The sequence below is a fragment of the Gracilinanus agilis genome, chromosome 1, assembly GCF_016433145.1.
Source record: "Gracilinanus agilis isolate LMUSP501 chromosome 1, AgileGrace, whole genome shotgun sequence".
NCBI classification, from domain to species: Eukaryota; Metazoa; Chordata; class Mammalia; order Didelphimorphia; family Didelphidae; genus Gracilinanus; species Gracilinanus agilis.
Window position 1 is genome coordinate 220,880,470 of NC_058130.1, and position 15,761 is coordinate 220,896,230.

The 15,761-nt window shown below is 37.7% G+C and overlaps 1 protein-coding gene across 1 annotated transcript in view; it reads right to left on the reverse strand.

Annotated features, from left to right (window-relative positions):
* EEF2K (eukaryotic elongation factor 2 kinase) overlaps nucleotides 1-9,153 on the reverse strand; it is a 50,384-nt gene extending 41,231 nt beyond the window's left edge. The window contains exons 1-2 of the mRNA XM_044657450.1: nucleotides 8,911-9,153; nucleotides 735-835 (exon numbers count right to left, since the gene is read on the reverse strand). Coding sequence (XP_044513385.1) covers nucleotides 735-835; nucleotides 8,911-9,153 — 344 coding nt within the window. The remainder of the gene's footprint in view (nucleotides 1-734; nucleotides 836-8,910) is intronic.
* Nucleotides 9,154-15,761: the final 6,608 nt, after the last annotated feature.

Genomic DNA, 15,761 nt, shown 5'->3' on the forward strand with positions numbered 1-15,761 from the left:
GAGGTTGCTGGGCTAGGGATGCCCTTGACAAGGGGGAACATTCAAGTTAAGGGATGAGTTTGGGGAGAAAAGTGATGAGTTTATTTTTTTGGGTATATATATTCTCAGTTTAAGATGCCCTGGGGCATGTCTAAAAAAATCAAAGAATTTTCAAACTGAAAATGATATTAGTAGTCACAGAATGATAAGTTAATATGGAAAGAACCTTTCAGGTCAATACTCCAAACTCTTCTAAATTTACAGTTGAAAAAAACAAGGACTAGAGAGATTGAATGACTTGATCTAAGTTAACCAGCTAGTTAAAATGAGTCAGAATTTGAACCAAGTTCTCTAACTTCAAATCCAGCCCTTTTTTTACTCACCAGAAGGGCCATACTCATTTTATAAAGAGAAAAACTGATGTTCAGATTAGGGAAAAATAAGCTGCCAGAGATCATACAGCAAATGAGTCAGAGGAAGAGTCTAGATTAGAATCCAGGTTTCTGGGTCTCCCAAACCTTCTTATTGCATTACTCTGGACTCTGGGCCTTCAATTTTTACTAGGTTAAACAAGAAGTACATAGCCTGAAAGGCCAACCAGCTGAGATCTGACTCTGGGGGTACATAGCTTTTATTTTTAATACATGGCATTCAACCAAGGAAAAGTCAGGCACTGGCTTCTCAGTCCTACCCCCTCAAAGACTTCTTTTAGGGTCTATATACTATTAATTTAAAAAACCAGACAAGGTACTGACCTGTGACGAGTAGCGCGCTCTGTTTCAATATCCTCAAGATGAAATTCAGCCCAGGGATCAGGCATGTGTTTTGCTTTCTCAATGGCATGTTTCCAAGTTTCCTGCATAAGTCAAATACAAGCAAGTTAGGAAAAGAACCAAACCACAGCTCAATTTAATCAAAGCAACTTTACTTCCTTCTGGACTCTTTCTTTCCTTGCTTTTTTCCTCTCTGGGCCAGGTGTGAATTCAGGAAAGGAAAACAATAATCTCACTCATTTTGCTTTTCAAGAACACAGTTCACTAAAGCACGTGGACATCCCCCCTTCAAGTCCTGGGAAGAGAAATGAGGTTTTTAAAGTGCTCAAAAGCATAGGACTTCTATTAGAGTAATTTCCATTTCCTTAGTATGCCTGGAAATGGCTAATTATGGATTCAGCAAGATTAACCCTATTGAGCCCACTTCATATAGACTGATTCACAATTAACACATTATTTTAGCATCCTTTTAGTCTTTTAATAGTTACATAATGACTGTACCTCCTATTTCTGGATTAGCAAAATTGGCCCAAAATGTGACCTTTCAGCAAGTATGATCCAAAAATCAAGAAGGCTTTTGATGCAGAGGAAAAGGCACTGACTATGGCATCAGAGGACCTAAATTCAAATCTCGCCTCAAACACTCACAATGTATATGATCTTGGGTAATGCACTTAATGACCTTGGACCGAAGTATCTTCATCTGTAAAGTGAGAAGGCTGGACTCAATGGCCTCTGAGGTAGGTACTTTCTAACTCTAGATCTGCGCTCCCATGATATGATGAAGAACACTTAAAATTTTTTTCCCCGATTACATGTAAAAACAACTTTTATTTGTTTTTTAAAATTCTGAGTTTCAAATCCTCTCCATTCCTCCATTCCCTCCCCCCTCACTGAGAAACCAAGCAATTTGATTTAGCTCATTCATATGTAGTCATAAAAAACATTTCCATGTTGGGAAAGAAAACCTAGACCAAACACAAATACACACACACACAGAATTTTTTAAAAGTATGCTTTGATCTGTGTTCAGACTCCATCAGTTCTTTCTCTGGAGGTGGTTAACATTATTCTTCATAAATCCTTCAGAATTTTCTTGGATTATTTTATTGCTGGGACAGTAGCACAGTTGACCATTGTACAATATTGCTGTTACTGTATATACAATGCTCTTCTGCTTCTGTTCACTTTGCATCAGTTCATATTAGTCTTTTTGGGTTTTTCTAAAACCATCCTGCTCATCATTTCTTATACTACAACAAGATTCCATCACAATCACATGCCACAACTTGTTAAGCCATTCTCCAATTCTTTGCCACCACAAAAAGAGCTGCTATAAATATTTTTCTACAAATAGGTCCTCTTCCTTTTTTTTTTTAAAATGTCTTTGGATATAAACCTAGTGTATGGATAAGTCCTTTTCCTTTTTTCTTTTTTAAATGTCTTTGAGACACAGACCTAGTAGTAGCATATGATCTGTTTTATGACTTTACTTATATATCTCATTTGATCCTCATAATAAACCTGGGAGGCAAATGTTATTATTGCTGTCATTTTAGAGATGAGGAAATTGAAACTGAAATGGTCACATGGCTAGTAAGCATCTGAATCAGGATTTCAACTCAGGTATTCCTGACACCAGGTCCAGCACTCTCTCTGCTAAGTCACTAGAATCACTGAACTTAACACTAGTTTTTCTTTCAAAAATCTGGGAAAGATTTCAATCTTGGCTCTAGAGAACTGAAGATGAAACACATTTCTCCCTTCTTGGTACAGGAATAGGGAGGAGGATGCTATGGGTACATGTTACAATTTTCTGGTACAATTGGTTTTTGTCTCTTGAATTTGCTTGTTTTTCTTTTTTCCAAGGAAGGGTTCTTAGAAGAGGGAGGGAGGTATCAATAAAGGAGTATGGTATAAAAAAGGGAAAAAAGTATACAAATAAAACTAAGAAATTATCATTTTAAAAAACACAGGGTCAGTAGCTATTGTTCTTTATAACTGTTTTCTGAAAACTGGACAAACACAAGGGCATAGATTGAAACAAAACCCTTATCTTCCCAAGAATTCACTAAGTCTCTGAACATTTTGTGCCCAGGCAAGATTCCAGAATACTAAACCAGCAAACACATCCTGTATTGACTAACTCAGGTGTACCCAGTTATTTGTAGCACAATAGAAATTCATATGAGCATGACTAGACCCACAAATGAAGAACTGATTTACCAGCCAATTTCCCTTTGCTAAAACACACTGATCCCCTTTGCTAGTCTACTACCCCTTTTCTGGTCCCCTGGCATAAAGCCCATCTCCTCACTACCCCCTGGAAAAATGCCCTTTGTTCTTTGCCAGGTGGCAACAAGTACATGCTTCCCAATGAGGTAATGTCCCAATTGTAGTTTTCACCAAAGGAATGGGGGGCAGGGGGAGGAAGAAAAGAGAAAAAAAGGCATTTTTCAAAAATTACTTTGATGAATTTTAAAAATATGGATAGATCTAAATGGGCTGACTTACCTTTCTTGTCTCTGCAGGACTTTAAAAAATCCAAGTAATTAAACCTAATATGCCTTCTTCCTTCCTTTTTTTCCTCCTTTCCTACTTGTTGGCAGGAATTTAAACTCTCCCCTGAGGAAACCTGCTTAGGCTTCTGCTCCACAGATGAAAACAAATCAAGTCAAACTTAGAAGCATTTAATGACCATGGACCCAGAAGGGTTCTGGATAATGTCTCAAAATTAAATGAAAGCAGCTCTGTCAGAGTGAATTAAATCTTTTGCTGCCTCTTTCTCATTTATCAGCGTAGATCCAAAGCAATGGCCAGAGGTTGTGAGAAAAGAAGGAACAAGAGACCCTCTTCCTCTTTCTTCCAAAGTTTGTCAATATTTGGAGTACCTTACAACTAAAGATATCAAATCACAATTTAATTTTTGCTTTAAAAGTCTGGGGAGACGTGTTGTTTATAAGTTTGCCGTAAGCCATGCCCTTGCTCTCTCTCTTTTCCGTGACCATGGCTTGGTTAGCTAGCTTTTTTACTTTAGTTATTATTAATAAACTTTATAAATATAATACTTAGAATATTGTATATTAATTTTGAAGTTTACACCCCATGGCACTACTCTGCCTCTTCTCTATGGAAATACCAACAAATCCAAGTCTCTATACTCAAATGCCAAATACAGCGTATCAGATGAAATTCTCGAATTATTTGTTACTACTATGCTTCTCTTGTCTAACCACAGATAAAAAATCCAGGAAATGCCCAAATCTACACAAGTGCTGAACCCCTTTCTCCCCAAGAGCTAGAGAAAAAGTCTGATCTATATCATAATTCCCATCATTTTGTGGAGGGAGAGCTGAAGCACCTTATTTTTCAATTTAACTAGTTCCTACCTCCCCAATCCATTACAGCATGATACACATTTAAAGCAAATCAAAATTCATTTTTTTAAAAATTTAAACATTTATTAATAATCATTTTTAACATGGTTACATGATTCATGCTCCTACGTTCCCCTTCGCCCCCCGCACTCCCCCCACCCATGGCCGACGCACATTTTCACTGGTTTTGTCATGTGTCCTTGATCAAGACCTATTTCCAAATTGTTGGTAGTTGCATTGGTGTGGTAGTTTCGAGTCCACACCCTCAATCATGTCCACCCCGACCCATGCGTTCAAGCAGTTGTAAAGCAAATCAAAATTCATTTTTGAGAATTATACACACACACACATTCCTTAAGATAACTTAAACTATCCCATGCTTCTCAATCTGGAACAGAAACCACTTCTACTTTATGAAAAATGAGAAGCTGTGTCGTAGAAGAAATAACGTGAGTCAGAAGACTTAAGTCTGAATGTTAGATTTGTTACCTACTAAATCTGTGACTCCTAAACTATAAAGATGAGCTATTATCATCGCCATTACTATTGTAAGAAATGTATGTGTCAGTTCGTTGTAGTCAACAGACCTGAGATTTTCGGGTTCACACTGAGGGGATAGAACATATAAAATGGTAAATATGTGTAAGAGGGAAATATGCTGAACATAGTGTCAGACGATTTGAGTTCAAACTTGTTTTGGTACTATTTGTGGGAGCTTGGACAAATCACTTCAGTTCTCTGAATTTCAGTTTCCTCGTCTATAATATCATCAGTTGGAGCTGTATGACCCTGGGCAAGTCACTTACCCCTATTTGCCTCAATTTCCTCATCTGCAAAATGAGTTGGTGAAGGAAATGTCAAACACTCCAGGATCTTTGCCAAGAAAACCCCAAATGGAGTCATGAAGAGTTGAATACAACTGAAATGACTGAACAACTTCCAGTTCTAACTATGATCTGATGAACTTTTCTTCTCTTGCTCATTTATGTCTCCTTGATATTCCTTTGCCTTTAACCACATTATTATTTACCCTTATACCTTAGGACCCTGCTCTTAAAAAAAAAGAGAAATCAGTTGACCAGATGGTATCATTTTCCTAATGGTTTCCTAACCTCGTCTCTCCTCATTCTAAAATCTAAGCTCTAATCTGATCAAAGAAACTTTCCATGCAACCAATGTGAAGTGGACACATATATGCTCTTGAGATCATAATCCAAACAGGAGATAACATGTGAACAACTGAGTACAAACAACATATATAGGATACATTGGAAATAATCTCTGGGAGAAAGCCTTTAAGATTGAAGAAGACTAGAAAAGGTTCATAGAAAAAGGTCTTTGGATCTTTTTTTAAAATTCATTTATTTATTTAATTTAGAATATTTTTCCATGGTTACGTGATTCATGTTCTTTATCTCGTCTCCTCCCTCCCCGCTCCTGGAGCCAATGAGCTATTCCCCTGGGTTTTATATGTATCATTTATCAAGACCTATTTCCATATTAAATATTTGTAATAAAATGATCATTTGGAATCTACATCCCCAATCATATCCCCATCAAACCATGTGATCAAGCAAATGTTTTTCTTCTGGGTTTCTGCTCCCACTTCTTTCTCTGGATGTGGATAGCATCATTCTCATAAGTTCCTTTTAGCCGAGTCATGTCTGACTCTTCGTGACCCCCTGGACCGCAGCTATCCATGGGGTTTCCTTGGCAAGGATACTGGAGAGGTTTGCCATTTACTTCTCCAGCAGATACTTCCGCAGCCAATTGGAGGGTCAGAGAGTTAGGGAGTCTCTGAGGCTGGATTTCAACTTGGGTCTTCCTCACTCTAGAACCAGCATTCTATGTGCTGAGATACCTAGTGACCTCCTAGGGAGAAGGTGGCATATGCAAAAGATGTGATAAAGGTAGAAATGAGAAGAATTAGCAATGGAATGGATATAGTGGGGTAAGCGTAAGGAGTTGAGGGTGACTCCTTAGTTTGGAGCCAAGGGGCCTGAGAGGATGTTGGTACCCTCAACAATAATAGGAGAGTCAGGAAGGGGGAAAGGTGCAAGGCAGAAGGGGAGATAATGATTTTAGTTTTGGAAATGCTGAGTTTAAAATGTCTAAGGGACATTAGTGATGTTCAGTAGGCAGTCAAGAATGGAAGTCAAGAGAGATATTAGGGTTGCATAAATGACCTGAGAATCATCTGCATAGGGATTTATAATTGAATATATGGGAACTGATGAGATCTCTAGTCATAAACTTAACTCAAGTTTGCTACCATCATGGTCAAAAATCCCTTGGATGACTGAAATCTCAATCTTAGACAATAGGAAAAGTGTCAACTTCCTCCTTCTATTCATTTATCATTTTTTTCAAAATAATTTTAATTATGAATTTAAAGGATATATTCAAAATTATTTATAAAACAGAATATAATATAGTAATAATGATTTATCAATTATTCCATTTATTGTTCTTTCCAATCTTTTTGTATAGTCATATTTGCTCACAAATTTTTTTTTTCTAAACCCTTCCTTTCCTTCTTGGAATGAATACTATGTATTGGTTCCAAGGCAGAAGAGCAGTAAGGGCTAGGCAATGGGGGTTAAGTGACTTGCCCAGGGTCTCACAGTTAGGAAGTATCTGAGGCCACATTTGAACCTAGGACCTCTCATCTCTAAGCATGGCTTTCAATCCACTAAGCTACCCAGCTGCCCCCTCACATGATTTTTTAAAAGATAGTTATAGCCAATATGATTCCTATTTTATTAAGTCTATATCATACTAATTCTACTTTATTTTGCTCTGCATTATTTAATATAAAATACATCTCTATTTCCTCGAACTGGTCACACAATGAAATCACAGACCCATGAAAACATACTTTTTCATTTTAATAGTGCTATTATTATACTCATTAATTATACTGAAATACCACAATGAATTCAATTAATAATTAATCACTACAAATTTAGGTTGCTTCTAGATTTTTCACTGTGATAAATAATAGTTATAATTTTTTTTGTATAGATAGTTGGTTTTCCTGTCAGTAGGAAATAAATTATTTTAATGGTATCACTGGATCAAAGGCTATTCATCAATTTGTAATTCTACCATTGAAGAAAGAGATTAAACCTGTAATACACTGCCCCCCCCCAATCCATTTTTAATTGTTTTTGGTAATTTTGAGTGAGGTGGCTACTTTAACATACATTTTTCTAAGTTTTAGGGAAAATGAACATTCTTTCAAGTGATTATTTATAACTTCTGCTTCCTCTTTTGTAAACTGTTTGCTCATGTTCTTTGACCAACATTTTACTGTGGACTGGGTGTTGTCCTTACAAATTTGGAACAATTCCTGGATTGCAAGGGCTTTCACTGAATATATTTACCATGGAGATTTCTTTCCCTAATTTATTGCTTTCTTTTTTATTATATTTGGTTTCTGTTACAGAGAATCTTTAAATATTCACATGATCAAATCTATCTTGTCTATAATATTTTATTCCATAAGTTTTTTGAGAATTTAGTTCCTAACCACAACTGAGATGATGGTTCAACTAGAGAGAGCACTGAAATATGGGTTTCTATATCACCTTCTTGCCTCACTCAACTCTATGTCATTACTTTGAAAGGAAGAAAACCATAGAGCAAAAAAAAATTATGAGAGAAAAAAACCAACACTAATTATAAGTCACCTAGATTTTATACAAGATGAATGGCAGCAGGGAAAGAATGGATGAAGGAGGAAAAGGAGAAAGAGAGAAAAAGGAAGAACAGAATAATCATGGCTTACAGTAGAAGTATTCCTTATCCCTTTTTCTTCTAGTACTCATTGATTCAACTGAAATTCAACAAATAGCATGCTGTGAGCTATGGATATAAACTTGGTGGCTTTTTTTGTTCTCTTATCTTTTCCTCTCACTCAATCTTTTGCTGCTCACAGCAACCTGAAGATGAGATCAATTTTACATTTCCTCTCAGCACCCATGAAATGGTGAAAGTTCTAAGGATTCTCCTTATCTGACCAAAAGGTGCTAACAGATACAACAAGGACAGTCGGGAAACAAGATGGTCCACAATTGGCTAATTATTACCTCCAAATAAGCAAGAATTGGGTCTTTGAGGCAACTGTATTTGCCTCATCTAGAAAGGAACACGGAGCCATACTTTATAAATACTGAATGATTTTGCTATTACCAAAAGTGAAATGGGCTACTTTGAGAAATGGTGGATTCTCCCTTTGTTTAGCAGTCTTCAGGAAGAGGCTGGATGACTAGGCTGTCCACAGAGCTTAACTACTTGTTAGGTATATTATAATGGGAATTGCCTTCGCATAGGGGGTCTATTCTATGTGTCTGCTGAGTACCCTACCAATTCTCAGATTCTGTTATCAGTAACAAGCTTTTTTTTTTTTTTCAGCTGAGCTGCACTTAATTTTTAACACCAACAAGAGTGTCATGGCACCATTACTTGAACAACTTGCGAGCAGACTCGGCAGGAGAGAGATTAGTATGTCTCAAGAGATACTTCAAACTGGTTTAAGAAAGGGAACTCTAGCTGCAGAAAGATAAATCCCTTGATTATCTCTGAGACTCATTTAGAATTACAACTTTAATTCCAAAACACAGAGTGTTCCCCCAAATCTCCAATCTTGGCCAAGGTCACATAGTTAATAAGTAACAGAGACAGAATTTGAACTCAAGGCCTCTGACTCTATATCCATCATTCTTTTCAATATAACCTGCTTGGTCTCCCAGATGAGTGATTCCTTGACAGATACTCACCTTAAAATGGAAGGAACTCCCAGGAGAACAACTGGACCCATATTGTTCATTCTTGGTTAAGTTGCTGTAGTAGTTAGAGACTTTTGAATTAGCAATCTTGTTACATCCAGGGTCATCTGTAATGGGGCAGATGTAGTAGCCATCTTCCTCATCACTGTCATCATCAGAAAAGCCAGCATGATGGGAATGAGACCTGCTATTATCAATGCCTTCCAGGCGGAAAATAAGGTCTTCGTCTGCCATGTTTGTGGAATGCCCGTTTTACCCACGTGGTGACTGAAGCAGCCAGAATGACAGAGCAAGCTCAATGAGGAGATGCCTGCCAAGAGATCAAGACAAAGGAATGATTGCCAATCGGTCAAAGGAATAAACATTTTCTAGGAACTTTATTTAAGAAAGATTGCAACAATCAAAATACTTGAGTCAGTCATGCAAATAAGCATCATCCCACAAACCAATGGCCCAAGAGGAATCAAGCTTCTGGCAAATTAGACCTTTAGAATAACTTCTATGGTAGAATTGTGAAAACCCCAAATAAAACTGGAGCCACTAGTCTATATATAAAGATTCCTATGGGCTTTGTATGACCTAATTTTAAAATATAGTATTATTTATGGGCAGCAAGATGGTTCCATACATAAAGTGCTGGGATCTTCCTGAATTCAAATCCAGCCTCAGCCACTTACTACCTGTGACTCTGGACAACTCATTTAACCCTGTTTTCTTCATTTCCTCATCTGTCAAATGAGCTGGAAAAGAAAATGGCAAACCACTCCAGTACTGTTGCCAAGAAAACCCCAAATGGAGTCACCAAGAATCATACATGATTGAAATGATTAAACAACAAAAATGTTATCTTTTTTGCATTTTTATTAATTTTGTTTTATTTCCCAGTTATATTTTAATCTGTTTTGGATTTGCAGGCAGATTGTACTATAATATGGTTAATATTAATAATAAGATTCTTAACTTCTTTTGTATCATTGACCCCTTTAGCAATCTGGTGAAACCTATGGATCTCTTTTTCAGAATAATGTTTTAAAATACATAAATACATACATACACTGGGTGCTATCATTGACCCCTTTAGCAATCTGGTGAAATCTATGGATCTCTTTTTCAGAATAATGTTTTAAAATACATAAATAAATACATACACAGGGTGCTGCTAAGGATGGATGGAGGAAAACTTAGTACGATGAAATGATTATTACACTCTAAGTCAGGGGGAGAATTTGAAGATCTGTGAATTTGTTTTAAAAAATCTATTTTTTCATAACTATATTTCAATGCAATTGGTTTCCTTTGAAATTATATTAATTTTATTTTATGCACTTAAAACATTAATAATAATATCTAACATTTATATAGTGCTTACTATGTGCAAGGCACTGCGCTAAGTGCTTCATAATCATTACTTCATTTGATCCACACAACAGTCCTGGGAGATTAAAGTTATTATTTATCCCCATTTTATAGACTAAGAAACTGAAGCAAATAGAGGCTGAATGACTTGCCCAAGGTTATTAGTAACCAGTAATTATCTAAGGTTGCATTTGAACTCAGATCTTCTTCACTCTAGGTCCATCACTCTATCCATTATGCCATCTATCTGCCCAACATTATTCTGAGAAGGTGGTCCATACACTTCACCAGATAGCTGATGGAATCCATAACAAAAAAAAAAAAAAGGAAACAAACCCCTGCTCTAGGGCTACATTCCTGGTCAAAATTCTACCTAGTAATATTTTTAAATCTAAAATTGAAATTTTTGTTATTCTGAACTTGACATTTACAAAATGACTATTTCTACATATATAGAAAAACAATGAAAAGAGTTGTCCATAAAACATGAATGTCAAATTACCATACTTAGATATTCTTGGACCTATAGAAGAATAGAATTTTTAAGCTGGTCCTGCCAAGGGCCCTTAGGCCTGGAACTCAGGACCTCCTCTCCCTAATTTAAGCTTGAGATTTTTTTGCGTGTGATTTTCATAGATCTAGTCTGTGGAGCTTCTTCTGAGCTCCATTAGATTATCAACTCCTTGGTGCAGCAAGGTGGCTCACTGGATAGAGTCAGGACTAAAGTCGGGAAGAATCTGGCCTCAGATACTTCTTAGCTGTATGGCCCTGGGCAAATCAGTTCATCTAGACTGCCTAGCCCTTAGCACTCTTTTGACTAGGAACCAGTACTTGTAATGAATCTAAAACAGAGAGGGTAAAGGTTTTTTTTGTTTTGTTTTGTTTTTTGTTTTTTTAAAGACTATAACTCTTTGAGGTCAGGAGCTATCTTTTGCCTTTTTTTTTTTGAATCTCTAATGCTTAGCATAATCTGGCATACAGCAGGTGCTTAATAAATATTGATTGATTATGATTTTAAAAATCATTCCTCTCTCCCGGGCACAAATGTACGATCATACTTGTGCCCTGAGGTCAGCTCTGCCCTGTTCCCAGTAAGGTCAAGAAGGCTGGCCAGAGCAGGAGGAGGAAACACACGTCCTGTCTAGTTTTGCTTAAGGCTGGAAGTGAGAAAAACTGCATTCTTAGCACTAGGGTGATCACTAATCAGTAGTGTGAGTCTGGACAAGTTTTAGTCTCCTTCTGTCCTAGTTTACTGGCAAAAGGAAAACATAATCCAAGCCCTACCTTATCTCAATATAAATCAGTCTGCTTTTTTTTTTTTAAGGTCAAAATGAGATAGTACATGTGAAATCCCTTTGAACTTTTATGATACAAAATGTAAGCCAGTTATTACTGAGGTAATTAAGTAATTATCCAGATCTTTCTCAGCAGTAACTATTGCAATTTTCTTTTTATTTTCAAATTATTTTCTGAGTTTCCTTATAGGGGAAAGGATCAATTACCAGCTGGACTCAAGTTTATATGGCTCCATGATCCAAGCCCTGAATTGAGTTTCCAATTTCTGGAGGATCTTTTTGAAACCCTGGCCATTCTGACCCCAGGTTGCCATTTCATCCAGGACAGGATGGTTCCTGACTAAAGGGAAATCTAACCCAGGAGACCATTCCTTTTTTTTCATGGTGGAGCTAAACATTTGATCCACAGTCATGGATTTCGGGTTGAAAGGAATCCTTAGAGGCCATCAAATACAACCCCTTTATTTATAGCTGAGGATCCTTTAGTTTATACTTAAAGCACCAATGACTTTACAGACACTGCTCTTTTCAATATCTCACAAGTGGGACTTTGTAGGATACGAGATGCAAAAATCTGAGATCAAAAATGCTGTTGACATAAAATGCTTTTAGAATACATAACCTGATTTATTTGTTTCATAAGCTGGCCTTTTCCTAGAAAATATTTCCTCCAGAGGGATCCCACCTGCAACTACAAGCCTGAATTTTGGTCATGAGGTCAGTACCTATCATTAAAGGCTCCCGACCACCTAGGTGGCCTTTCACAATGCATAGTTAAGATGTGCTCCTACGTGTCTGACATGGTCAGCTTCTCTGAACCATCTGGCCCTACCCAGGAAGGCCAGAGTGTGCCCAGGGGGGACCCCTCTGCTGCCTGATCCTTTAGTTCTTGGCTCCCTTCCCAGAACACCAGACTCAGCTTCCCAGGCATCTCTGGGAGAATTCACTCTTTCCAAAGCTCATTTATCATGGAGAGGGGACAGCCCCACTGGGTGTTTTCCAAATCTGGCATTCAGGAGGCTCTTCCCAGCCTCTAGGAAGAACAGGTGTTTCTATGCTTAAGCAGCCTCCAACTTTTCCCTCCCTCCTCTCCATCAAGATCTCTCTTCACAGTTGCTTACTCACTCAAACAAGTTACCAAGTATTACAGTATTTTAGGTGTTACACAAGAAATAGCTCTGCCTGTAATGACCTACTCATTCCTTAATATCCTCCAAAGTCCCTCTCTGAAAACTGTGAAAGCCTTTTACTCTTCTGATCTTTCACAGCCCTTAAGACTATTCTTTTTTTTTTTTTTAACCCTTCCTTTCCATCTTGGAGTCAATACTGTGTATTGGTTCCAAGGCAGAAGAGCAGTAAGGGTAGGCAATGAGGGTCAAGTGACTTGCCCAAGGTCACACAGCTGGGAAGTGTCTGAGGCCAGATTTGAACCTAGGACCTCCCATCTCTAGTCCTGGCTCTCAATCCATTGAGCTACCCAGCTGCCCCCCCCCCCTTAAGACTATTCTCTAAGTGTTCTATGCATTTAAGTTTATCCCCTTACCCAGACTGTAAGTTCCAAGAAGGCAAAGTTCGTGGACCTCCTGGCCAATGTGTACTGAACCATGGAGGAGGGAAGCAAAAGGCTCCCTCCAATGTTGATTAAGATATGTGGTATGGGGGCAGCTGGGTAGCTCAGTGGAGTGAGAGTCAGGCCTAGAGACAGGAGGTCCTAGGTTCAAACCCGGCCTCAGCCACTTCCCAGCTGTGTGACCTTGGGCAAGTCACTTGACCCCCATTGCCCACTCTTACCAATCTTCCACCTATGAGACAATACACCGAAGTACAAGGGTTTAAAAAAAAAAAAAAAAGATATGTGGTAAATAACATGGGAGTAGTAAGGGAAATTGGCATTGTTTCAATTTTCCAGGAGATGCAAAGGTCTCAAGTTTCAAAACTGTGCCCAAAGCTACCCTACCCTACGCCATTTTATAAGACAGGTATCCTGTCTTGACTTCAAAAGATTTTAAATGGCATGTCTAGCCTGGAACCTGGCTGAGTGTGATTCTCTCCTGTGGGCAAGGTAGATTCTTAACTTTTTTTGTATCACTGACCCCTTTAGCAATCTGGTGAAACCTATGGGCTTCTTTTTCAGAATAATGTTTTAAAATACATAAAATAAAACATATAAGATTACAAAGTAAACTAAAGAGAAGCTTTGGACTCCAAATTAAGAATGTCTGATCTTTTATCTTTATTTTTTAAATTTATTGCACAATTACAGTAAAGCTTTTTTTTTTCCCATTTAATTTTTGGCCTTCGATTTTTGACATTCTGAGTTCCACATTCTCTCCTTTACTTCTACCCAGCCCACCTCCCTCCCTGAGATGATAAGCAATTTGCTATTGATGATACATATTCCATCATACAAAACATTTCCATATTTTTTATGTTATAGAAGACAATATTAAAAAAGAAAAAAAAGTTCTTTCTCTGGAGATGAACAGCATTTTTCATAGAAAGCCCTTTGGAGTTGTCTTGGATCACTGTAATGCTGAGATCCCTAAGTCATTCACAGTTGTTCAATGTATATTGTTGCTATTGCTGTGTATAATGTTCTCCTGGTTCTGCTCACTTCATTCTACATCAATTCATGTAGGTTTTTCCAGGTTTTTCTGAAATCTTCCTGTGCACCACTTATTATAGCACAATAATATTCTATTACAATCATGTTCCACGATTTGTTCAGCCATTACCAAATAAACAGACCTCACCTTAGTTTCTAATTCTTTGCTACCACAAAGAGAGCTTATTTTAAATATTTTTGTACAAGCAGTTCTTTTTGCCTTTTTTTTTTTTTAATCTCTGCTGGATACACATCTAGTAGTGATATTGCTAGATCAAAGTTAAGAGTTTTATAGCCCTCTGGGCATAGTTCCAAATTGCTTCCCAGAATGGTTCGATCAGTTCACAACTCCACCAACAGTGCATTAGTGTCCCAATTTTCCCAACATCTCCAACATTTTTAATTTTCATTTTCTGTCATTTTAGCTAATCTTCTAAGTGTAAGGTAGTACCTCAGAAAAGGATTCCTGCTCTGAAGGAAGTTGATATAGCTCCCTCTTTTCTGATCTATGCTCTGGAGACTACCAAAAGGCAAAAGTTTCAGAGAGGTCTTCCTCAGGCTTAGACTATCCTCATTAATGTGGAACCATTATCCTTAGAGGTAAGATGGTTCTAGTGACCAAAAAAAAAAAAAAAAATTGGAGCAAAATGGAAATTCTCTGTTTACTATAGCAGCTATGGCCCAACAACTTGAGCACATTAGAGACAGGAACCCTAGAGAGTTAGGGATTTGAGGTCATGCAAGGCTAATAACATAGATGTCCTTTTAGTAGCAAAAGTTCAAAAAAAGAGCTCCCAAGGGATCACAACATTCCTAGATCTGTCTCTGGGGCCATTTAACTCACCACCATCTGATTATAAAACAGCTACATCTGGCAGCCTCCACAACAGGAAAACTATGCTCAAAATGTATACTTGCTGGGCCTTGTGGCCTAATCAGAATTCACCACAGTCCCAAAGTGGCTCTTGTTCTATGTTTGGCCGTGGTTCGATGGATGGCCAAATTTGGAGAAAGGGGATGGAATCTTTCTTTTTGCCTACTCACAATACTAACCAGAAACAACTTCGTAGACCAAAATCATTGTTTGAGATCAACCTGTCTTGCACAGTGCAAGGGATCACTTAAAAAAAAATCTTAACTACTTATCATCCTCATATCCAAGACAGAGAGTATAGAGTGGGGAAATTGAAAAGATATGTCTGCTTTTCCCCCAAGTTTTTAACCATCTTATTCCACGGCTGGTTTAAAAAAAAAAAAAGTTCTTTCTCCACAGTCCTTGGCTCTTTCTCTCTGCCTTACAGTTTATTCTTTGTAGGGGAGCTAGAGTACAAAAAAAAATCTCAATCACAAAGGCTTTGGAGCATGGCATGAGTTGAATAAATATTCCTAGTTTGATGTTCAATCTAATCCACCCCCCAACACAGACACAGACACACACACACAGACACACACACACAGACACACACAGACACACACACACACGTAGGAGTAATTTAAAACCCAGTGCTATTTATGGTATTGAGCTTCAGGCCTCAAGTCACAAGAGTCCCAATCACTCTCAAGGGACCATTAGCCCTAACAGGGTA